This window comes from Miniopterus natalensis, chromosome 3, assembly GCF_054644295.1.
Source record: "Miniopterus natalensis isolate mMinNat1 chromosome 3, mMinNat1.hap1, whole genome shotgun sequence".
Classification (NCBI taxonomy): Eukaryota; Metazoa; Chordata; class Mammalia; order Chiroptera; family Miniopteridae; genus Miniopterus; species Miniopterus natalensis.
Window position 1 is genome coordinate 78,630,850 of NC_142083.1, and position 26,291 is coordinate 78,657,140.

Here is a 26,291-nt window from a genome sequence, read left to right on the forward strand (position 1 = left end):
AATGGTGAAGATGCCAGTTTTAGAGAAAAGCCAAAGTTTTTATTTCTGTGTAGATTTTTATTTCTGGTTTAAATCCTTCAGGAGATTTTAGGTATTTGACATAAGAGGCATTGCCTTTCCTTAATTATTCTTTGGAGGGGAAATGGAGGTGAATATAAGGATTTTATAATGAGAATACTAAACTGTAATTTAAAATGGTCTTCCAGCAAAAGGTCATAATCCTGACACTTACAAATAAGACTATAATAACCTGGTGTTAGGGAATGAGGGCAGAATTAGAGCCATGGGGCTCCAGGTATGTTGCCAATTGCTGATTGGCTGACTTTGGGAAGTCGCTTGTTACCAAGCCTCAGTTTCCTCATTTAGAAAATGAAAAAGATGGTGCCTGCTGTATGGGGTTATTAGGAAATCAAGTGAGATGATGATTTAAAAAGGTATTGCTAACTCTCAACTCTAAGTGGCTATACAAATAGTAGTAGTTATGAAAAATCATGGTCTTTGCTTTATATTCAGAAATGGTCTGACTTTTCAGCAATTCATGTCTAGTTGTCTAATCAAAACCAGGTTGGGGCAGAGAGCTTCAAGGATGCTTATGTAAAAGGGAAATCTCACAGACATATTTAAAGGTCTGGAAAGTATGATCTGGAAGAAAAACTTCTACTGAATTAATGAACTCTAAGCCACATTTGTTGAGCATGTTGTGTGTGCTAAATTGTTAGGACAGTAACATTAGAGAGATTGAAGGAACTGAAGAGATCATCCCATGGGAGACCCTTATTTACAACTATTGAAATAGATTGGTGTCTTTCCTTGAGAAATCAATTAAAATTAGTTTGAGAAAGGATGTAAAAGTTATTGGTGCAGTGTGAGCATGTGCAGGTGCACATGTACATGTTGGTTCTCAGCATCACTGCTCTGTAAACGAAGGAGTGCCTACTTGTCTCCAGTGGGAAGTTTCCTTCACTGCCTGGGAAGTTGGGAGAAACTTACAAAATTATTACTAAAGTAATAATTATTTCATAGTCCTCAAGAAACTTATCTGAACTACTTGGAAAACATGAGCCATAAAGGGACTGTCTCTCATCCATATACCCTTCCCAATATGCAGTATAAAAATGTATTTATATTCAGAGCCACATAATTTGAATTTAGTGAGAAGTTTCTTTTCCTGTCACTGAATAGTTCTAAACATTAAATTACCTTTCATAAAATTATTTCTGGTCTGCTGAGTGGACAGAATGTGCCTCTATTGTATAGTGTGTGTATGTGTGTGTGATTTTCCTTTCTTTAATGGGTCTTTCCGAGAGGAAGTTCCTACTCCCAGCTTCTATGATGGCATAGCCAGCCCTTAACTAAAGTCAATACCAAGGTGCTCTCTACAGCCCATTAATGCAGATTTGATTTCTTCAGAACCAGAGCTAGAACTATTAGTGGTTTTCCTTTTTTGCACTCCTTTTGTAAGATTCTGAAATTACATCAGGATTTCCCACCCCCTCTTTTGAGGAAGATTGAGGGAAATATGGAGGATCAGAACTGGTATAACATGGCAGAAAGGAATCGAGGACTCTTCCATGGCTCAGAATCCCAATCCTTAATCTCCTGTGGTTAATTTAATTTTACTCTGTTAGAAAAGTGAAATGAATGGATGCACTGTTATCTTTTCTCAAGTAAATTAAAGATTCACTTAGGGCCAGATATCTGTATTACAGGTTGGGTTCCTGATGCATACATTATCTTCTGTAGTTTTCCCCTACAGTCATGGTGCAAGCCCTTCCCAAATGAAAACTAGAATACCTGTCTCTTCCAGGACCTCCTCCAGGTCAGGGAAGTAACCATTCAGCACACACCACTTACAGAAACTACAACAGTATTGGTAAGAGAATTGCTGAATACTTTTAGAGACTTTGGCCCTTTAAAATGAAGATGTGGCAGTATGTGGGTACCTGGGGAAGAGAAGAAGTTGGGAACATTTTAAGGGAAGAAAAGTGGAGTTTGTGCCTCATTACTAATCTGGATCAAATATTTGGATATGAAGAGGTTTTCTGCTGGCCAATCAGGATCCTTGTCTAGAATATCTGGATTATAATATCACCCTTTCTTGACTTTTTCATGAATAGGGAGGTATTGAGATCCAGTAAGTGGTAATTTGGCATTGATAACAAGTCACAAAAATGACGGCAATGCCTGACATTTTCCCAGTCAGCCCCCCTTTTCGTTGTCTTCTCTTGGACTTAATAAAGTGATTTATGATATCACCTGAAGCATCTGTTCTCCCCCTTTTTTCTATTTAGGGGAATAGTAATGGTTTTGCCAGGATGAGAGAGGGGCTATAACTAGATAAATTTGAAAACTCTTCCAAGAAAGGAAAAGAGGTAGCGTACCCTGATTCATAGCACGGTAGAACAACATTCACGGCATTCTCATTTCTCTAACGCACTAGTTCAAAACCAGCTAAGTGTGTGTCTTATACAGTGTTCTGTGCAAGGAATTTAGGAATGATGATGAAGTCGAAGCCACGTCACTATGGAGCTAAATCTTAGTATCATGGAGAAGATCAATTACTTGTTATTTAGCTACAGTGTAATAAATGCATTAATTAACTTTTCCCATTTTTTTGCATGGAATGCCTAGTCAAAAAACGAATAATGGCTAAATCAAGGGGAAATCATTAGAATTACACATCCTCTCAAACGTGTGTAACCTTAGTGGATTCGATTTTGAGTGGATGAGAAAGCTATAGAAATGTGTGTGCTCTGCTTGCTTGCCTCTTGAGGTAGCAGCCCAGGCTCCTGGCTGCCCTTTGAAAGGCCTGAGAATTGCTTGGTGCTCACTTTCTCTTCTGGCTTCCCTTATGCTCTCTCCTCTGTTGTGTGTGTAGGGGTCCCTTTCACTTTTCCCTCACCCTTTGTGCATGTTACTGCCCTTAAGCCCTTGCTGATGAGATTTTCTGCCTCAGTCATGCTTTGCTCAGCTTTCAGAATGTTGCTGTTACGGAGTTAATTTTTTTTCCAGGTTTCCTTTTCGTCATGCTGTGTTTCTCAGATTATCTAGAGGGACTGTAATCCAATTTTAGGAATCCTTCAGGGCTAAGAGCCTAAACTGTTTCAAGCAATAGCGTCTGGTTGCCAGGGACTCAACCACTTCGAGTGTGTTAAAGTCTAACAGCAGCCAACTCTCAATTATCTATGAGAATGGGTGACGCTGGGACATTTTTAATTCACAGAGTGTGCAAAAATCTCAGTTAAACTCATAGTTGTGATCTCATCCCATCGCTGAATTTAGGAAGACTTCTCAGCATCTGGTTTTGTGCTCCTTTTGTCTTTTTCTCTTCCCTTCTGACAGTCACACCTTACCTTTGACAGATGTTTTTATAGACATAATTTATCTGTACTTTATCTCGATCTCTCTCTTTAACCTTTTTTCTTCTCCCCATTGGATTTCCTTATGTCACATATATCAGGTATTAAATATATTTCATTAATCTGCCTCAATTTTTTACATTGAGGACAATAAATTATCTGTTTTGTTTCTTTACTTTTTGATAAGTGTTCAAGAGAAAGGTTGTGATCAAACAGTAACCAGGGTACTTGAAAGAAAGGAAGGAAACTTTATGAAAGGTCAGCTTCTGAATAACTGAGAATTGACTGTTAGAAGTGAAGCAGATAGGCACCAATGTGAATTTGTTGCTGAAAACGATGTGAAGACCATGCGTACTGCTCCTCCGTATGGACTGAGATTAATGTTCACAGCTGAGTTTTCTCCAGTGGAAACTTCATGCCACATTGTGGGCTAAGGCCAGAGTGTGTCATCCCTTTGTTTCAGGAATCTGAAAAATGAGTTTCTTTTGGTGGATGCTGAATGTAATCTTGTTATTGGTAATACTAACATGAAGTTTTGCATGATGGCAAGGGTTGCCATTTTAAAAATAGCTCTATTGATGCATAATTGACATATTAGTAAGCCACACAAATTAAAAGTGTAAAATTTGATAAGTTTTGACATGTGTATGCACCCATAAAACCTTTGCCACAATCAAGACAATGAGTATGTCCATCACCCCAAAAAAGTTTCCTCATATCCCACTATAATCTTCTCTTCCTGTCTCTCCCAGGGAACCACTAATCTGCTTTCTGTTACTATTGATTATTTTACATTTCCTAGAATTTATATAAATTGAATCACACAGAACGTATTCTTTTTTTGTCTGACTTCTTTTACTCAGCACAATTATTTTGAGATTTATTCATGTTATAGTGTATGTTAGTAGGTTGTTCCTTTTTATTACTGAGTAATATTGCATTGAATTACAGGACAGTGTATTTTTCTTTCGATGTACATCTGAGTTGTTCCCAGTTTTAGACTCATAAATAAAGCTCATGTGAACATTCATGTGCAAATCTTTATGTGGACATGTGCTTTTATTTCTTTGGGGAACTATTTAGCCGGAGAATAGTTGCACCATATGGTAGGTGAACTTAGAACTTTTACAACAATGGCCAAAACTGTTTTTCAAAGTGGCTGTATTATTTTACATTTCTACCAGTAATGTATGAAAGTTCTTCCACATCTTGTCCACACTTGGTGTGGCCATTCTTTTTTACGTTAGCCATTCTAATCTGTAAGTAGTGATACCTCATTGTGGTTTTAATTTGCATTTTCCTAATGACTACTGATGTTAAGCATCTTTTCATGTGTTTATTTGTGATTTATATCTCTTTTAGTTAAATGACCATTCAGATCTTTTGCCCATTTAAAAATTGGTTTGTTTTCTGTTTATATAGTTTTGATAATTAAAAAAATATATTCTAGATACACGTTTTTCATGTATACACTTTATAACACTTTTTTCAATTTTGTGGCTTATCTCTTATTTCCTTAACAATACGTTTTGAAGAGTACAAGTTTTAATTTTTGATAAAATGCAATTTATCAGTTTGTTCTTTTATGGATTATGCTTTTGGTGTCATATCTAAGAAATCTTTGCCTAATGCAAGGTTACAAAAGTTCTCTCCTCTATTCTCTTCTACAACTTTTATAGATTTAGGTTTTACATTTAGGTTTCTGATATATTTTGTGTTAATTTTTCTAATTAGATTGAGATGTAGATAAAATTAATTTTTTTTGCATATGGATATCTACTTGTTCCATCAACACTTGTTAAAAAGATTATCATTTCTCCCCAGAATTTCTTTTATACTTTTGCTGAAAACCAGTTGTTCATATATATATATATGTGGGTTTGTTTCTAGAATCTCTCTTTTGTCACACTGATCGATTTTTCTATCTTTATGTCAATACAGGGTTGTGATTTTAATTCAGTGTGAAGGTAACAATAGATAACATCTTTGCCGCTCCTCATCTAACCCACGTTAGTATTATAATAGCTCACTGATTTGCCCTAATTAAGCAGCCTGAGTTCAGGGATCCTTTCTTAGATATTTCTAACAGGTGACAAAGTGTCTGGCACATAGTAGGTAATTTGATTTTTGCTTTTTAAAGATGCGAACATGAGGGATTATCTTTTGAATGCCAATTATTTAGTTTGTAAATTTTTATAGTCTCCTCTACTTACTGAAAGCTTTAGTTCCTGACAAACTGTTAATAAGTCTATTTGTTCAAAAGTCTAAAGTGGAGGACCAGTGTGAACATATCCATGCAAGTGTTAGGTTTTAAAAGAGCTGTATGTTTGTCTCTTTGCAAATTTTTCACTTCTCATGATCACTGTAAACCCTTTCACTTCTCTTGCATTTGGGAGAAGTTATGGAATCAGTGTTTGTAGAAGCATTCAAAAGCAAGCACACTCTCTGGCTGGTGTGGCTCAGTGGTTGTGTGTCGACCCATGCACCAAGAGGTCACTGTTTCGATTCCAAGTCAGGGCATATGACAGGGTTACAGGGCTTGATCCCCAGCAGGGGGTGTGCAGAAGGCAGCTGATTGATGTTAATGGGATGTTTCTCATTGATGTTTCTCTCTCTCCCTCTTCCTTCCTCTCTAAAAAAAAATCAATAAAAATGTATTTAAAAACAAACAAAACCAAAAGCAAGCACAAATGAAATATAATAAATGAACCAAGGACTTGACAAACTAAAATGGCAGCACATGGCCATTAATGTCTTGATGGTGACAGACAAGGCACTTTTCCCCCCTCCTGTTTTCTTTGTTATTTTCTATGTAAGTCCCTAAGATCAGATAACTAACAGAAGGGGTTCTGTTTAAATTACACCCTTCTTTCACAGTATATGTACAAATGGGCACATGCAGGCGCACATACCACAGATGCTTTGTAACTGATGGGCTGCCCTCAGATTAGTGTGATTGGAAAATCAGATGGAGACTTTTTTTTTCTAAAACCCATTTCATGCAAGGCAGACAAATCATGCCCTCATTTTCTATTGTCTCTGGCTTCATCTGTAATCAGCAAATGGAGCCCTAAAGCCCACATAGTGTTTCATTGGCAATTTGTTGCTCTCCCCCAGTTTGCACAACACTGAACCATATCATTTTAAAATTCAGGAGTGGAAGAGGAAACCTTTGGTGGAAGATTGAAATTTGCGATAAGGGAAAGTCAAGAGCAAGATCACTTTTTGGTTAGTTGGTCTCTGAGCCTCTCAGCATATGCTCTGCTGTGACCCTGCCCTCCGTCACCAGTGACCTAAAAATCACATAATTTTAACTATTCACAAAACCTATTCCCATCTGTTGTGCATGGCTTGTGCACTTACCCCCTCTATTGCCAGCAAATATATCTAAATATTTTTACCTCACAGCCAGCCTTCTGTTGTTGGCTCGTTGACTTTCTTACTTTCTTTCTTGCTTCTACTGTGATTGTCAAATGAGTGCCTTCCAGCATTTTTCCTGATTTCTTTCTTACCCGTCTGCTCTCCTTCACATTCCCTCCCCAATGCTTGTTTGATAAATGCTTCCCTTAATGAGTATGGGACATAGTCCTCTTATTTTCAAAGAGCACTGCAGATAAATCTCTGACAGATAATAATTTTCATTGAGAATCATTAGCCTAGATCATGGTAGACTAATAAATTATCACGTTTTTGAAAATTGTCATTTATTGATCCTAAAAAGTTATTTTATAAGCTAGACAGTTTTAATCCATATATTGTAGCATTATTTGATAAAGTGCCTTATGTTTCTTTAAGGAAATTCTTCAATTAGTTGCTAATAGTTTGCTGGTGGTGGGTTTGTGGATGGATATACATATATATGTGTGTGTGTGTGCAGGAATTTTCAACCAGTGTGCAACAAGAATTTCTAAAACATGAAATACTTGCCTATTTAGTCAGGGGCACTGACCTCTTTTCCCTTAGATTGTCAAATAAAAATAAAACAGCCAACACAATATGCACTACCCAAGGACACAGACAATGGTGGGGAGAGGGACTGGGAAGGGGGATGGGACGGGGTGGAACAGGTCACTGGGAAGAAAAAGGGACATCTGTAATATTCTAAACAAAAATAAAATTAAAAAACAAAAAAACCCCAGCCAACACAACAATAGCCATCTGGTGTGAATGAGTCAAAATCATACCTATTTTCTTTGTCAGATAGGCAAAAAATATATTTTTTGGTGTGTCGCAGAATTTTAGGAATTAGTTTATGTGTGTCATGAGATGAAAAAGGTTGAATATCGTTGATATAAACACATATACATATGTATGTAATTGTGTGCACAGCTCTTTAAAATATTAAAGCCCGATTGGTTTTATAATCAGTCTATTTGTCTTTAATTCACATTGTTTATTGTGGACAGTTTTTATCATTTTTTATCCCAAGACAGTCATTGAAAAATTAAATGATTATTTTAATGTATGCATAGTAAGCAGTCAGTAAATGTTTACAGAGGGAATAAAGAAACAGTGGCCTGTTTTATTCAGGAATTGTACAAAAGGGCCTATATAGTAATTTGTAAATTAAAAACCACACCTTTGAAAGAATAAAGATCATCTCTAATCTTTGAAAACTTAAACCCCTTACATAATAAAAACCTTTAAAACATTGTTCATTTCTTCTTTGCCTCCTAAGCCACCACCTCCGGACACACTTTGTTCCAGTTCTCTCTTCCCCCTTTTCCCCCCACTCACCCTCCAGAGTTGAAAATCTTAATATTAATTGAAGCTCAGATGATTTGTACTGCTGCTGCTAAGACTTGCAGGTCTCTTACAAGCTAATGGCACAGCATGGGGTCTATTTGCTCTGTGTAGCTCTTCTGCAGTGCAGTGAGAATGCCTTGATTAATAAGCTACATGAGAATAAAATGAATTTGGAAAAAATTATACATACTCTCATAAATATTAATTCACATTTGTATGGAATTGCACATAATTTTCAATATACTTTGGAGCACCTTCGGTATGGAAGATTTGGTCTCCAAAGAGAATGATGTAACTTTTTAAAAAGCTCAGTAGATACATTATTAAATATCACTTGTTTATTAATCTGATACTCTACGGGTATGTAATGAAGGGCAGTAGGTGGGTTGTATGACAAATAAAGTTGTTTTTTTTTTTTTACCCAGTGTGGAGTTTTTATATTATTCTTAGAAGTGGTGCGATTTAATCATATTATAGAGAAGCAGTCCTTGATGGAACTCGCCTGGCTGCTTCTGCTAGTGTTGCCATTACACCTGAGTGTCTTTTCGTGATAGCTGACTATCATGATTTCATGTGAGATGAAGCACTGAATAGTTTGAGCTGAGCAGATGTCTGACATAGCTGGCTGATAGTGGACACTGGACAAAGGAAGAAATACAGCAGACTTTATTGAACATTTACCATGTGTTAAGCATAGTGTATGAGGTTCTGAGACTGTGGAATCACTGGACATGTGCATTTGCTTTGATCTCAGCTTGTCCTCCAAACACTTCACACCACACATTCTCATTGCCTCAGGAGAGCTGCCTCTTCAATGGTAGAGGGTAAGTCATTTGCAGTGTTAGCAGATGGAAGACCAGAGGCACTCATTTGCCTTATAAAATTGTTATCTTTGATATCTTTTTGCTCCAAGGACAAGACTTCTCTTCTTTTCTGGTGCTTCTAGCTATTTTCTGTGATTCTTCTTGTGTGCCACCGGTGCCTGCTAGGTTTCTTGGTTTCTTGCTTCAGTCAACTTTTCTAGCCTGCTTCACTCTGTGTTAGAGGCAGCTTTGGATATTATTAAATCATTATTGTGGTTTGTAGGTATGTGCTTTAGTTGTCTCATTTATTTATTTATTTATTTATTTATTTATTTAGCAAGCATAAATATATATACTGCCTATTATTTCCCTGACTCTCTATGTGAAGCTGTGAGGTTACTGAGATGAATGATACTTACTCCCTACCCTCATTCTTTCCAAGAATCATGCTACCAGCTGCCTCAGGGTCTTTGCACAAGCTGTTCGCTCTGCTCAGACTTTCAAATCTAGGTCAAATGGCAGTCATCTCTTCAGCCACAACCCCTTCCTCTGGACTAGACTATTCCCCCCAGTTTTAGTATCCTTTACTTTTCCTTTAGAGCAGTTAGGTCAGTTTGCAGTTACATATTTATGTGATTTGATTAGTGTTTGTCTCCTAAATTCTAAGCTCCATGAGGTGGGGATTTTTTCCTCACACAGTTGTTTTCTTAGCATTATAGGATAGTGATAAGTTTGTACTTAATATATGCAAGGTACATAAAATATGTCTGTCGAATGAGTGAAAGCCTGAGAACATTTCTTTTGTATTATATAAATGTCTCCCTGAATAGGCAGCACTGCAAAAAGTCCTTGAACTAGAAGAGAAAGCTGTGGAAGGGAGAGCTTTTGAGGCCAAGGCAAAGTACTCATAAAGGTCCAAGGTCCTAAACTAATTGTCGTGGCTTATCCGGGGAAGGAAATCAAGGAGCTTCATGTATGTCAAGTGGGTAGTACTGGGATATAGGACTAGAAGCACTAGAATAGATAAATGCTTTAAGAATATTGGCTGTGAAGGAGAGAAAAGAGTGGTATTTTGAGAAGGAGAAATGAGTAAAGGGAAATTTTTGTTCTGGCTTTATATTATTTTTAAATGTGCATTTAGGATCATAGACACAGAAATTATGTCTGGGTGAGGCTCCATGAAGGAGCACTTGCTGTGTAAGGAGTTCCATATCCACTTAATTACAAATGATAGAGTGCCAAATCTTTTTAATTTTAGTGCTTAATGTGACAGCATTTCTCAGGGATTAAGAGACATTCACATGCATGGAATCAGGTCATAACTGAGCCCATTTCACACCTGGGCTCAGAGTTGCAGTGAGTTATTTCAAGTCTCATAATGTATAATGTCAGTGTCAGGGCTTGAACCCAGGTCTTTTGGGATCTCAGTATGTCCTGAGATGCCTGGAGACACATAATTCTAATAGGTTCTGTGGTCTGAAATTCTTGCCTGTAGTTTCTACAGATGCTACTTTCTATTCCAGAACATCCATTACCCTTCTCCTACCCTGTCCCCCACCCCCAGCCACATACAGGGATAAATGAAAAGTTGCTTTTGATCTTGGTGATAATATTGTTACGTTTTGCACAGAAGATGGGAATTAAGGATGCTCAGAGGAACTTGTGGTGAAAATATAATGCATTAAGGAAACATCTTAATCGTATGAATTGACGGTTTCTTTCTTGCTGGCTCGCATCCACCTGGCCCTGGTATGTTCAGCCTTGTGCTGCTGTTTTTGAATAGTGCATGCACTTAGTACTCTTTTTTCAAAACATAATTGATGTACCATCTTGGGAAGTGAGTGTATTAAGCCTCCTTGGGGAACATTGTGTGCTGGACCCAGCACAGAATCAAATGCAAAGCCACTGTTCCAGGCAGCAGTGAAATCACATTTAATGGACAGGTACTTTGTGCTTAGTTGAGTTTTTTGCCCAACGAGAATAGAAAGGATATATTTGCGGTGGAATTAGGGATTCAAAAAAATTGAGAGCTGTGTTTCATAGATTCAGGTGTTCTCATATCCCATTTTCCTGTTCTTCCCACCCTCCCTTTTAGAAACCCATTTAGCCTATATTTTGAGTGTGACCTAGATGTCTATATAACCACCACTTCCCTTTCCTTCTCTTCTTTTCTACAGAAAGATGTAGCACTTAAGCCTCAGGAACGCGTGGAGAAACGCCAGACCCCTCTGACCAAGAAGAAACGAGAAGCACTTACCAACGGCTTGTCCTTTCATTCCAAGAAGAGCCGCCTCAGCCACCCACATCACTACAGCTCAGATCGAGAAAATGACCGCAATCTCTGCCAGCACCTTGGGAAGAGAAAGAAAATGCCAAAGGGACTCAGACAGGTGAGGAAACTTGGCTTTGTTCTTTTCTATGGCTGCAAAATCCCCTCCTTAGGTACCTGTTCCTCTGTGGTTCTTCCTGCCAGGTGGAGATGGTATCCTTGTGGGATGCTGGAAGGCTGTCCTGCAGAGCTTTGTGCTTGCTTCTGAAAGGATATACCGAACCAAGCTCAGTGTTTTTTGTTATGATTTGAAACTTCAGCATGGTATCCTTTTAGTCAGATGTGCTCTGTGTAACAAAGCTTGATACTGCTGCGATTGGCACTCAGGGCAGACTGAAATCTTGAAGGTAGTCAAGGTGGAGAGCTGGTAGGGGAGAGAGCCTCATAATTGGGACAAACAGAAAAGGCAGATTTGATCACATACGCTGTGTATCTGAAGGCTCTGAGATGTTAAAAATGGTTATCTATATGTAAGCAGTGCCATGCAGGGGTTTAGATCTCCCTGGGAAGCTCAGGTATTGTGGAATGTGGGAAAGCAGTAGCGAAGAAATGCATTTGCCTTTCTGATCCTTAGTTGCTCTCTGTAGCCCATAATTCAAGACTATCTTTCTGATCTTCTGACTGTGTGAAAGTCTGGTAGTGGGGCTTACTGGTCTGTTAATAATTAGGTTTCAATGATCCACAAGAAAATATAGCTCTTGGCATTTGGAGAGCCATTCAGCCTGTGGAAATCCCCACATGAGATAGATTAATAATGAGAAACGAAGCTGCTTATAGCAGTTTTTCTGCACAAATCCAGAGGCTTTAGTGCTTGCTGAGTTACCTGTGTCCTGGGTGTGTTTTGTTTGTTTTTGGCAGGACCACTGGGTGGGGTTGACTATCACTTGAAGGAAACAGAGGAAGGGGGTGTATTTCACAGAGCAGGTGCTCTAATTAGAAGCTGAACAGATAATTTCTAGTTTGCACATGTTTCTCTGCAGAGGGGGATGATCTGCGATCATATAAAGCAGTGCTTCCAAAACCTCACAAGTCATTAAAATCATATCATAAGCCTTTTGAAACAAATTCCTGTCCCCTCCCTAGGACCTAATGAATTAGAATCTCTAGGGGATAAGGCACAGATATTTGTTGTCTTAGAAAGTTCCTATTTGGTAATGGTCAAGCCAGTTTGGAAATAATTCTTATAAAGCATCAAGAATATATTTTTGGTGATGATTTTTAGTTAAAAAATTGGAAGGACCAAAAGCCTCAATAAGACCTAGTGGACAGTTTGTGGTCAGAGTTCAACCTGATGGGTATAAAAAGGGTATACTCCTGAGAGGATATCTAGAGTGACAAGGTTCAGCGTGGTCTCAGGGGACCTCAGAGGTGTCCCTGAATGTGATACAGAGGACAGTTTTTCTAAAGGTCCATGTGTCCTGAGTGGAAATGCTAATCTGCAGTTATATTAGAAATTACGAACATTTCTCTAATGCATGCCATGTTACAGTCATTCAGTGAGAGAGTTTGTGAAGCATGACCTGTCATTCTCATAACAGTCATAGCTAGATGGGGAAGCTGGGGCTCAGAGAGATAAAGTGACTTGTCTCAGGCCCCTTCCCAAAGAGGGTCAGAGGCAGGGGTAGACCCAGATTTCTTTGGCTTGCTCGGTATCCCTGTATGGTTTGCCTTTCTTGATTTAGAAAGAGGACTGAGCATGAAGGGAAAGAGAACTTCAGGCCATAGAATATAGGGGGTCTACAAGTATTTGTAGAAACTGCTTAAGTAGTATCTAGAGGCAGTGATTTTGGTTGTAGAAATGGCCTATGAAGACATAAGAAGAAACTGGATAACATAACAAGTTCAGAGAGCAAAGAAAGCTGGAAAGTTTGAAAGCAAGCACATTTTGGATGAAGGCTTATTTTTTTATTAAAACTTTTTTTGTTTGTTTTTTGGACAGAGAGTGGGGAGGGGAAGAAGGGCTGTTCCTGGGTATTTCTGACTCCCAACTCAGGCCTCTCTGTGTGAGATGTGCACAAAAAGTAATTTTTCCTAGTGGAGAGAGGTTGCAGTGTAACCACCGCCTCTCCCCCAGGCTCTCCCTCCCAACAAGGTAAGCGGAAGCTTCTTACCCTTTCAGGCAAGAAACCAGTTTAATACTGAGCCTACACTACGCCGTGGTTCCTCATCCTTGACACTCTTATTCTCAGACCCTGCCTTCTCTATTCTCTGTCCTCAAAATTCTTCTTTCTACTTTGTCCTCTGGTGAAAGAGTTTATGATCGTAAAAGAAGGCAAGGACTGTATGTCTCAACTTTGAGTAGCTATTGATACTAACTAACGATCAGCCTTCTGGTAGTGGTATTTGAAATCAAATCCATCCTTGTTTTAGGTAAAATATTTGAAAGCAATTATATGGACTCACTCTTTATGAATCAGGGAGAAGGAAAGAATGAATTGTATTTTGGCCTAGGTAAGGGCTTTAAAAACAAGTGGCGTCTTCTTATTTTCAGTGTTCATGCCACAATGTACTATCCAAATCAAGTGTTATTTTTCTAATGAGAAGGGAAGCGAAAGTTGATAATTGAGAAAAAGCACTAATACTTTTAATTCGTAATATTCCTAGAATCACATGTGTTGCTATTTGGCGCTGAACAAATCACAGTCCAGGCCCCTTCCTCTAAGTGCCATGTTTCCTTAAAATTACAACCGGTGCAGAGATACATAGTGATATTGAGGTGTGAAAAGAAAGACCATACTAGGTCTGAAGGTAATTTAGTTTTGGAGCCTAACCGATTGGCTCTGTGAAGACATTTAAAGGGGAGGAGTGAGATGCATTCCCAGTGGGGGAGAGAGGCACAGCTGGTTGTGTTTCAGTCCAGACAAGTGCCATCTGTTGTGTGGTCACTGGAAAAAGGTGACACAGGAGTGTTTAATGGCCACAGTATATGTTCAAAAACTTGTGCTAAGGATTTGTGATTGCTTTTCTATCTTGATAGATGCCTGTACACATCACAATTACTTTTCTCTCTGCCTTTTCCTCTTATGAGATAAAGTAACTGAATTTGACCATCTTAGCTGGGAAGGGACCTTGAGATGAGAGTGGGCCTTGAGAAGAATTTCTAAATTAATGGATTATTATTTAGTGCTTCTTAGTTATAATCACAAGAATTACAGATCAAAGGAGGGCAGTAGGAGCTGAGAGTTTAGTCTTTATTTTTGACTTGGTAAGAGTGGGTTAGGTTTGCATTTTATTGGGAAATGGTACTTCCTGAGTAGGCAACTTAATGCACAGCTTTCCTGTAATTATGGGAAGATGTTATTCCTTAGTGGAGAGGAAATAATAGGATTTTTTTTCTGAGAATCCGTTGACGGCAACTAATCTTTTTACTATGAGAGTGCAATTAAATAGTTTCATAAGAGAGAGATGTAGTTTTAAAACCAAACCGATTTTTCCTTCTCTTGCCTGATTAGAAAACCTCAGTTCTAATGATGTTTTTCCATATTGTTAAAAAAAAGCTTTTAACCAGAACTTAATCACCCCAGTGGAAATTATTTGTCGGATTATATTTTTAAGTATAAATACATACTGACTTAGAAGATGCTGAGCTGGCAACTGTTCTGTAAAATGCTTGCATTTTTTAATATGGCAAATTTGAACACTCTCCTTAATTTCTAAAGGGGTTTAAAAAATAAAGTAACAAGAACTGTTACACAAAAGAGTACATGTCTTTCTGATCCCCTAGGCCTATATTTGTCCTACACAGAACTATTTGCTCATTATGTGAGCACTCAGTCATTATATAAAAAAGTTTTAGCTCTTACTAGTAGGGACATGGTAGTGTCTTTTTCCTACGTAGACTTGGGAGATGGAAAATCAGAACAGAGGCTGTACAGGTCCTCTCTGTAAGGAGCTTTAGTCTCTAATTGGGAGACTAAGTCATGATGAAATCACTGAAAACACAATGAAATGATGTGTTGCCAAAATTTTTAACCAAATTATAATTTACCCAGAATTTTAGGAAAACTTAATTCTTCCTAGTGTTTTAAGTTTTCTTTCATTATATCTTACTTCTAGACCATAGAGATGTTTAAAAAATTTAGTACTTTCTAGTTTAAAACACTGAGTGAACAAAGCAGTTTTAAAAATAGAGGCAATGAGGAAAGGTTGATGAGAGTTCAGAGATGGTTCTGAATGGATATTTCTAAATCTCTGTTCAGTCCATTAGTCTATCCTTTCTCTCTTGAGTATGAACTGAGCCAGAGGACATAGGTTTGAGTGAACTAGGAGGAATTTGGGGATTATATGAACTCTTCTGACTAACAGACAACAGGATGGATCATCAAACTAAATCCTAGAGTATTCTTTCTAACTGAATTTTAGGTGACAAAAATACATTTATCTAAGGGCAGAATGTCCCAGAAAAAGAGGCAACCTATTGAAATTGCTTCTACCCATAGGAGATTACCATTTGAGGGGAAAATAAAGGAATTTGGGATTATTTCAGGAGTCCAGCCAGGTAGACTCTGTCTTGCTGGTGAGAATGGCTTATGTGGGAATGCCCTGTATGGTTTTAAAATTTTTATACAAGTTGAGCTGGGTAGGCATTGCTTGTAAGGAATGGAAATTTGCTTTTCTCTCTGAAAATCTAGTATGACGGTATCAAACTTGGTGGGCGATTTGGAGCTAACAATGAAGGTAACAAAATTGTATACAAAATTACAAGCTGTAGATACCAAAAATGTATACTGATTTCTAGGAAGAAGAGGGATTGATCTCAGTGCCAAGTCTTTAGAATCAGAGCTTTTGTTAGAGCTCTGCCTGGTGGTTGCATCTGCTTGGCATGGCCTTATTTGGAGTAAGTGGTTGTGTTGGGACAGAAGGATCCAGGTGAGTAAGCCACCATCTGTGCTTCCACTCATCCGGATGGGGCTGAATTCCTCACCTGTGCTCTTTTCCTTTGAGAGCATTTACTACCAGAAGCTGATACTTTATTTCAGTTGGACTGACTCAGATTGTCTGAGGACTTCTCTGTGACATTTGTTACCGGTAGAAATTAAATTGCAAAGGAGGATTTATAATGGAAAACTTTGATTAAACAGATCCAGTTAAAGTCACATTTCTGAAGAACTGCTAATTAGTTTTGCTTGGAAATCCAGGCTGAAATCACACAGGTATTTATCCAGCTTGACTCTAGAGCCTACAGGTGTCTGGAAATCAGAGCATTTGAAACACTGATGTAATTAGGAATTATACTTTAGTAATAAAAGGATATATGAACTTTGCTCTGTACTCTTTCACAAATACACTTGTTATAATGGTTAAATGACTCAGAGTGCATTGAGCTAGTATCAAGAAATGTAAGCTGCAGTCAAATCATTTTTACTTCATACTTAAAAATTTCAAGTTTAACGTGTTAATTGGTATTTTATTTGTTTTTCAAAAATTGTGTAGCCACATGAAAATTACAAACAGATAATAAATAAAAAAATTTTTTTTTCTTAGGAATTTAAATTGCACATTACTTTTCCCCCTTTGTGCAAACTACAGAAGTAAGAATACCAATATATAAAGAAAGACTGGGTGAAGAAAGATTGGCTTATAATTGCTCTTGGAATCTTGATTGGCTTGAAGTAAGGATGAAATGCCAGCTTTTAGTATCAGTTATTGAGCAAACCCCAGTTCAGGCTTATCTGTGTTCAGAATTAGTTGTGCATGTTATTGGAGGTATTTGTGCAGAAACCTGAGACTATTACAATAAATTAAGGACGTGTTGCTTTGTTTTTGTTTTAACTTGGGCATTTGGAAGCAGTGATAGTTTATTTTTTGAGTTCTAGAATTTTTGACTGCATGTCTCCTGACACCTTACACTGTTGTCTGGGATGTGTTCTGTCAGCTCTGAATGTTGATAAGAGTGAACCATAAACATTACTCAACTTCAGAGAGATGGATGTGTTTGGAGTGATGTGCCTGGTGACTTATATAATTCTTAATTAAAATTTAGTAAATGTGACTAAAAGCAGACATAGCACACTGACTACCATCTCCTAAAATAAAACCTACAGAGAGAAAATAGGCTGAAATTGGAAAAGCAACTGCAGTTTAAAGAAGACGGTAACTCAGCTTGAGTGGTCTTGAGACTTACGGAAATTATTCCACAAAACAGTGACTTTCACTGATCCTGAAGTAAAGATTTGTTATATGTATGTGTATGCAAAATTTTATTAACAAGGGCCATTTAAAGCCCATGTATTGTAGAGCACTAAGAAGAACAAAGTGCAGACATGATTCTCAGCTTTACCTGTGATGAATTCCTGTAATACTAGTGGTTGAATGGTGAAGGAACATGTTTTTCTCTTAACAAGATTTAGCCACTCTACTTTTGATAGTTGATGAGGTTAGCCAGAACTCCCTTTCTTCATTAAAGACTGTGATTTTGTGTTAATTTTACATTTTCCCTTTTCTGGTGATAAAATGTCACCTGCATGTGGTCAGATTTTAGTTGCAGAATATGAAATAAGCCTCTGTGTGTTCTGCATTCTAATCTGCTCACAGCAATCCCATCTCCACACATGTCTGTACATGACAGGTAGTGAGTGGGAGGTGGAGTGGGTGGGTGGCTGTGTGGTTTGCAGTGGTGTTGGTGGGAGCTGAGCAGATGGCCGTGGTAGCCACGTGTTGCGAGATTCCCGTGGGAGTTGATGGTGGTGACAGGCGACTCATAATGTGCTATTTACAGTTTGGGTTTGCAGTCTTTCAGTGACATCTGAATGCTCTTTAGCAACTGCTTTCATTACTGCCTTTCGAGGAGCTGCTAATTGAAAATGAAATTGTGGGTGGGCTTTAAGGCAGGCACAGGCAACTCTGTGTGGTAAATGTTACTTGAGAACTGTTGGATGTCTTGATGCCCAATTTGTAATTATTTTTCTGAGGAAGAAAAGCCAAAGGTGCATTTGAAGATTCAGTATGTGCACATAGGCAGAGCTGAATGTCTCATCCTGCCCAGAGAGCCAACTGTGCACTCACTGGGCTGGAAACCGAGCCATCTGCCCACAGCTCACCTTTGTGTGCTTCTCTTTAAATGTGTACGACTGTGTAAGGTTGTTATTTTGAATCTGCTATCATCTTGTTGTATTCTCCGTTATTTTTTGTAGGATATCACTCTTTTTCCTCTGTTGTTCATATAGTTAGTGTGCAGACAAAATGATTATGTGATCTCTTGAACTTTGAGAGATTTATATTTAAGTTCTTGCATATAACTTTTTTTCCTATAAACCTTTTTCTACGATACAATTCTGTTGAAGGCAGTTGGGGCCTCCAGGCACTATGAGGGAAGAGGAAGGTGGTAGATTTGATTGGACTTTGACAGTAGATAATGTTCTTGATTCTCCTATGGCTGCCTCCAGCTACAGGATTGTCATCTCTGTTATCTTCAGAGTTGTTGGCTAAAGCATCAGTAGCATTTCTGAAATGGTAGCTTTTGTAAGTGTTTATATGTTGAATTGTTTTATTGCCCATTCTCAAAATAGCTTTGCACAGAGAAATCTTGTGCTGAACAGGGAATGACCTCCTTCTTAGAAGTGCTGTTAGCTCTCTTTTTAATTAAATATGAAGATAGATACAGTATTACTGCATTCTTTTTAGCTTTCCCTTGAACATTTCAGTGAATAGTATCTGAGTCAAATTATAGTGATTTATATGCTTTGTTTGAGTAGGACTGATATTTGCTTTTAGAGAGTCCCTGAGGCTCAGGCTGAGGGGGACCTTTATGACACACCCCTTGCTCTACTTAACCTTCAGTCCCATTAGACCTGCTTTGCCACAGGAACCCAACTGTTTTAGTGCACTTGAGCTACTGCTGGGTCCTAATGATGTCTAAAAGAACCTATTTCAGCTTTCTAAATGAATTTTGGAGCATTGCTTATTGATGCAAGCGCTGACGATTTTATACCAAGCAGATATAGCAAAGTTCTTGCAGGAGCATTGGGTCTTTTCACACTTAGCAGTGAGCATCTTCACCCTACTGCTCACCAACACACACACACTAAAGCAGAAACCAAGTGGCTCACAAGTGCAGGCAAGTCCTGTCAAGGGCCCACCTGGTGTCTTTCCGGAGGCCTGCTGAAACACTTTACCTGCACTCACTGATCAGTAGCTCTGCAGAAGCTGCCACTTCTCCTGCGTGTCTGCCTACAGTGATGTGGTTGTAGCAGGTCATTCTGTGATCACTGTTTGCACCTGCGTTTGCTCATGAAGTGCTTGTGTCATATGTCTTAAAATCATGTAGTACAAAGCTGGACAAGTTCTAATTGTCAGTGATGGTTCTGAGCGGCTGAGATTAGCTGTAATTAGATTGAGAAGCAATTAGCTGCATTTTCTGGACAGGGAACATGCAGAAAAATGTTTCTCAAAGGGTGGTCTTTGGATCACCTATTTCAGAACAACTCTGGGGCTTTGTGAACATGCAGATTCCCAGGCATTACCTCTGACTTGTGGAGCCAAAATCCCTTGGGTGTGGGGTCAGCATGTGGCACCAAGTTTCTTGGGTGACTTCAGTGCAAGTGCTCTATAAGTCATACTTTTAAATAAACTGAATTGTACTAATTTTCATTTTTGGAAAAGGGAAAGGGAATATTACTATATTGTTTGCAGAACTTGTAACAAATCTTAAAATTTTTGAAACACATTTGGTGTGAAAATAATTTTATGAATACTAGGACTATATTATTGTTGTGTATATTTACTAATTGAGTTCTTTTCCAAAATATTATTGGCAAAAATAAATGTTTCTCCTAAATGCTATGGATATTATATTACAGAAAGTAATGTTTTCAAAATGGCTGCTTTTTAGCAGGAGTTCACTGGCAGGTAGCCCTCGTAGAATAATTGTGTTGTATTCTTCTCTCCTTACGCTTGCCAACGCCCTCAAATGACACGGGTTCATACATATGGTAACTGCAGTTTTTCATTCTTTTTTTTAGGTTGTACTTTCTTTCTTCCTTCAGCACCACAGTGGTGTTGAGCTCTTAAGGTGTGTAAGCTTAATGAGTCCTCTGCATTACAAAAATTGGTGTTACTTGGTGGCAGTTTTGGGGGACAGGTGTGAATGAAATCTGAAAATAATGCTTTTGTATGAGTGGGGGCTAAAGATCATTTTCTTCATTACAAAGAAAGCTTCAATTTAATAAAATATTATACTTGAATTTCTGGTTTGGGTTCCACAAATTCAAAAGTAAATATTTTCCTTTCTAAAATAAAACAGAATAAAAACCCTCGGAAGAATTTTTGTTTAGCAAAATCTACATTTATGACTTAACAATTGCCTGAGGTGTGTCAACAGTAGGTAGCGTTCGTTTTTAGTGCATTGCATGAGACCAGAAATGCTGTTACCCTGGTGATGAGTGCAAAATGATCCACTGAACAGTTGCTAATGAAATTATCATACTGTATGAATAAGACTATTAATAATGACTTTTGATTTTAAAAATACTATCATCAGATTTCCCTAAGAAATAATGAGGATGATGGGAAATGCCTCTGCCTTTCAGGTGAAATACAAAGCTGGGCAGTGGACCCAGCACTCACTGCTGAAAAGCTGACTGGCACTTTTTGAAGCTTAAATAACCCCCTTGTGTAGTTATCACCTGCCCCCTACCTCCCTGTAATGATTTTTGGATGACTAGGGCAGTGCGGAGGGGAGGAGAGGAGGGAGAGGCATCGAGGGGGCGGGGTTTGTGCGGGGGTCTCTGGTAGTCACTGAGGGGTATATGCTGGCGGTAGCCAGCATCCTCTAGGTAGTTAGGAGGCAAACGGACCATCAGGATGACCAAAGGGAAGGGTGTGGAGTGTAGAAAACCATTTCCCTGGTGATTCCGACCTCGCTCTTCTCTGCCTCCTCTTCAAGCCTGACAGCCCATCTTTCTCCTTCCCTGTCTCTGAGCCTGCCTTCAGGCTACACTTTCAGCTCTTTGGCTCTCTGTTTGTATTTTCTTCCATCCTGTACCTCTTGTTTCTGGACCCAGCCAGGATTGCATGGAAAACCGCTTAGATTAGCTCTCAACGTTACAAAAGGACTTTGGCACCTGGTTCCTTGCTCCCTTCACCATAATGGCCCTTTTCACTCAATACCTTATTGATACTTATCAATACAATACTTATCTGGATTCTTACTATAGTTCAGCATTGATTCACTCATTGCTATTGTACTCTCTTATTAAAAAGATTTCAATGACCTTCTATAACCATCTAAATAAAATGTGGAAGCCCCTTAGTGTAAAGTGTTTAGTTCCTAACTAAATTTGCTCTAACATACCTTCCCAGCTGCCTCGCCTCATCCCTACTCTCCATAAAACCAAGCTGTAGCTGTGTTTGTTGTTATTTGCACGAGTCCCATGCTTCCTCCACACTGCTGTGCTTATGCTTTGTTTGGAATGGCCTTCAATAGTCATATTTGTTTTTCAATGACCCATTCACATCTACTTCTTCTTGGAGCTTTTATAATCTTTTCCCTCAGAATTAATTACATTTTTTTCAGAACTCCTGAGATCCTTTGTTTATGACCAGGGTGACCCCAGAATTTACCACCTAATGTATAACCCATTTCTGAGAGTGAAAGGAGGGACCATTAATAATGACCTTGGAACAATAAGCATAAGTCGGGACTTCCTGGAGAACTGGGATATATGGTCACTCTGTTATAATTCACTTTTGACCTTTTTCATTTTGTACCCTGTTGTAGAGTTGGCTGCTTGAGTGTCCTTCTCCCCAGCTACAGTAAAGCTCCCTGAGGACAGTACTGTGTGACACAAGGACATGGGCCAGTGTTGCACATGGTGAAGTAAACCTTTAGAACTATCAGCTGTCCCTGTCTTGTAAAACTGAGCTACCTTTCTCATGTTTCACATTTCCATTCTTGAGCCCTTTCAGTCCATTCTCTGTACTGCAGCCAGTGTGATCTTTTAAAATTATATATTTGATCATATTATTTCCAGATGCACGTCCTCTCAGTGGGCTTCTCAGTGTATTCACATTAAAATTCAGACTCCTATGTCAAATATCCAACTCCCTGCTTCTTCAGCTTCACCTCGTGTTACCTTCTTTTGTTCACTGGCTCCTGCCCATCTGACGTTCCTTCATTTCTTCCAGTATGTCAAGTTTTTTCCCCATCTCAGGTACCTCACACATGCTGTTTTCTCTACCCAAAGTGGTCCCCCCTTTGCTCTTTGCCTAATGGGCTTCTCCTAGTCCTTTAGGCCTGATCTGAAATGTCATCTTCTTAGAGAGCCTCTTTCTGGCCATATTTTCACCCTTGATCTGCCTTTAGTCCTTTCTCTTTTGCTCTCACCTTTTTTGTTTTCTAACAGTTAATACAATTTATAATTACAGATTTTTCTTTCTGGCACACTTTAATGTCTGCGGCTTCTGCTGGACTGCAGGTTCTCCTGAAGGAAAGTACCATACTCATTTTCTCCACCATAGTGTTTGTAGCACATAGGAGAATGTGCTCAATAATTAAAGTTGCATGATTGAAGGTTGGAATAATTATTTTTCCAATTGATGACATTGCTTATCATATACTCTTGTTGCATTCCAACATTAATTGCTTACATGGGGAAAAAAAGCCAGTACGATATGACCTTTGTTTTTCCTCTCTGGGGATATGAATGTAAAATGAGATACTGATCAGCACATACACACCAGGCAAAATTTATTCCAAGAATATGGCATCTCCTGTTCTCATGGAATGTCACACAGTCTGTCTTCCCAGTGTCCTAGGCTATTAGGATAGTAAAAGTGCTAGTGCCGCCAGGAAAAGCTGGCCCAGGGAAACGACAGCCTTCCACTTTCAGAGGTGATCCAAAAGAGACCAGACAAGCAGCAGAGACAGAGAGAGAGGTGGTGGGAGTGAGGTGGAATTTACCGAGCACTGTTTTATATGCAAATATTTATGTGGGGCTCTACATTTTTACCATAAAAGTGCAAACTATTTTTAGCATCAGAGCATGAATAGCCTGTCTTTGCACTGTAAAAGTATTGTCCCACATGCCCTCTGTCTAAAATATTTCGACTGTAGTAAACAGTTTAATTTTATTTCTTTTTAAAGTAGGCTAATTAATTCATTCTCCCCATATTTCTTGGTTCAGCAAACATTTACTGAGCATCCTTTGTGTGCAAACCTTATACAAAAGACTCTGACATAACAGAAAGATGTATACCACAGAAACTCTGCCCTTGATGCATTTACAGCTTGGTACAGCCATCTGTCCTGGTGGAGAACGCAACATAAGTGAGGCTGAGCCTGATGGATTAAGTGCAATTCCAAAGGAGACACTGCTGAGCATCTCTTAGAGAATGAATACCTTCAGATATATGTGTTAAAGTTTTTAAAAATTGTGTCTTTCTTGTCATGCTATTTTTCTTGACCTCCCTTTTGCCTTTTTAAGAAACTTTTGAGAATAATGCTAGCGGAGGCATCAATAAACTGTTAGAGTCAGTGCTGTGTTGTTTATCAGTTCTCTCGGGTTCTTAGTTTTACAAATAAAAGCTTTGGCATTCTCACATTTTTACCTCAGGTGCAATTTACTGGAAATTACCTGATCAAGTAATTTTATTAAAATATTAATGGCACTCCAGTGTTTTCAAAAATTGTCTTTTTTTTTTTTTTTACACAGACCACAAAGAAAGGTATATTTTCTTGAAATGGTCTTGCTATGGTTACAAACCCAGTTGTGCCCACTTACTTTTGGAACTCTTGGTATCAAAAAGTCATATTTCTGTCCAGAGGTGGAGTTTTTTATGCTGATCTACACAGAGCAGAAACCAAAAATACCTATCACTTTCTTTCATTTCTATTTACTTGGAAGTAGACAAGTATTTTCAAGGCAAGTTGAGCTTCAAATATTCTACAATATTCAAAAGGAATATTGGAATGGAAATTTAGGCCCCACATTTATAGTGAGAATACTGATGGAGGATTGTATCGTTAATAATCCCAGGAGTGTATTTTAAAGCAGTTCCCAATTTGCTAGCAAGTTATTTTTGTTCCCAAAAGATAATTTGTAAATTGCTTTTTTTGTTTTTAGAAATTCTAACTTTCTTAGAAAGTGTTAAAAATGGTGGTTTCCTAGTAAATTTCTCAAAAAACTATTCTATAAGGTTCACTCCTCCTCTCACACTACCCACATTTGCTTGATATCCACTCATTAAATATTTATAGACCATGTACTACTACGGACAGACAATTTTAAGTGTGTGTATCAAACAAAACGACAAAGATCTCTGCCTTGGCGGATTCAGTCCTTTTAGAAGCAAACAACTTCCATTTAAATGTCCAACCCACACCTTTCCTCTCAGCTTCCAGATTCAGAAATTCAGGTGCTTATCACAATTGTTGTTAACCTGGCTCATCCATAAGCATTTCAAACTCAACATGTCTCATATTGAACTCCATAATAGTTGTCCTAAATTTACTTTTCTTCTTTCGTTTCTTCCTTTAGTTAATATGTGTACCATCAGCTAAACATCCGCCATAAATCTGCTAGATCATGCTAGCATCCTGGAAGTCATATTCCTCTTCCCCTCACGCCTTGATCATATGGCACATGCTGTAGATTTGTCCTGTGTATTTCTTATCTTTTTCCATTTACCACTTTCCACCCTTTCTGCCGCTGCATTTGTGTAATAAAGCAATGGCTGTATTATAACATTAGTTTCTTAGCTGGCTTCTCAGGCTCTGATCTCACTGTTCTTCAATCCATTCTCCAAATTCCTTCTAATGTAATCTTGAAACACGCAAATTGAGCCGTGCCACTTGCTTCAAGAGTTTTCATTGACTTCCCTTTACTTACAGGCTCAACTACAACTTCTTTATATGGTATAGAAGTGCACATATTTTTTTGCCTTTAGGAGCTCCCGCGTCCTCTTGGGTGCGCCTTGACCCTAGTACTGCTGTCACACCAGCCTTGTTTATTTTCTAAATTGTCATCCTCCACTCAGCCCCCCCCCCCCCCCCCCCCGAGATCTAGGTTCCCTTTGCCTTTGTGAGTCAGATCCTACTTACATGTGAGAAGCACAGCACTACTAAGGTAGGAATGGAAAATTCCACCTGTTAAAAATAACTTATATTTTGAAAAGGACATTTTTTAAACTGAGAAAATTGTGGTACAGGAAAATGAAAATTTTTAGAGGGCCATGGGAACAAATTTTTGGGGGGGTAGTCCAAAAGAGTTAAAAAGACAAGATTTTTTTTATTATGGTAGTTGCAGGGCACATGTACTGGGATGGGAGTTGGGCGTGACAGAAGGCTTTTATTAATGGAGGTGTTTCTCAGGCTTAGGAGTTGTAAATCAAGGACTGGCTGTACTGAACACTTTGGGGCTTTTCATCTCTAGAACAGGTGCTTTTGTGTGAGTGAATTCTTTAAATTAATATTGAAGTGAAGACTTTTATTGATATAAGGACATTTCTGTTACCAATCAGTTATATAAACTTTGAGGGGATTTTAAGGTGTGATTTATATTGGCTTTTATTTTTATATAAGGTGCCAAAAAAGTGACCACAAATGTGCTGAGGTTTGTTTGAAGTAAACACAGTATTATAGCTCCCCTGGCACAGTTATTCTGTATTTTGTCTTGGTGACTAAAGGCACAAAGCAAGATAATCATAATGTTTGTAGAAACATTGTGACTGGGGCTGGGATCCTAGGATTTTAATTTTGGGTTCTTTTACTTGTTCCAGTTTACACATTCCTTTTTGTAAAGCTTTGGTGGAAATGCTGTTTTTTTAAACAAACTATTGTCTTTATTATTTGTTACCAAAATTGTAACATTCCAACTCAAAATAGTTTTTAAGATATTTTTTATAGCATAGATGAACTTTTTTTTTTTTTTTTATATAAGACTAAAGCAGTAATATAAGAGAAAGCTTTATGTTCCTGCCCATTTCCATATTCCCTCTGAAAGGCCTCTCTTGGTGGTAGAAATAGAGCTGTTGATGAAGAGATTGAGATAAAGAATACTTTGCTTTTATACTCTTGAGATATGGTACTTAACTATTCTCCTACATGTCAACCTAGCT

The 26,291-nt window shown here is 38.3% G+C and overlaps 1 protein-coding gene across 4 annotated transcripts in view; it reads left to right on the forward strand.

Annotated features, from left to right (window-relative positions):
• AUTS2 (activator of transcription and developmental regulator AUTS2) overlaps positions 1-26,291 on the forward strand; it is a 1,039,841-nt gene that overhangs the window by 253,156 nt on the left and 760,394 nt on the right. For all 4 annotated transcript variants that reach the window (XM_087815613.1, XM_087815616.1, XM_087815615.1 and 1 more), the window contains exon 2: positions 11,086-11,298. In XM_087815613.1, coding sequence (XP_087671739.1) covers positions 11,086-11,298 — 213 coding nt within the window. The remainder of the gene's footprint in view (positions 1-11,085; positions 11,299-26,291) is intronic.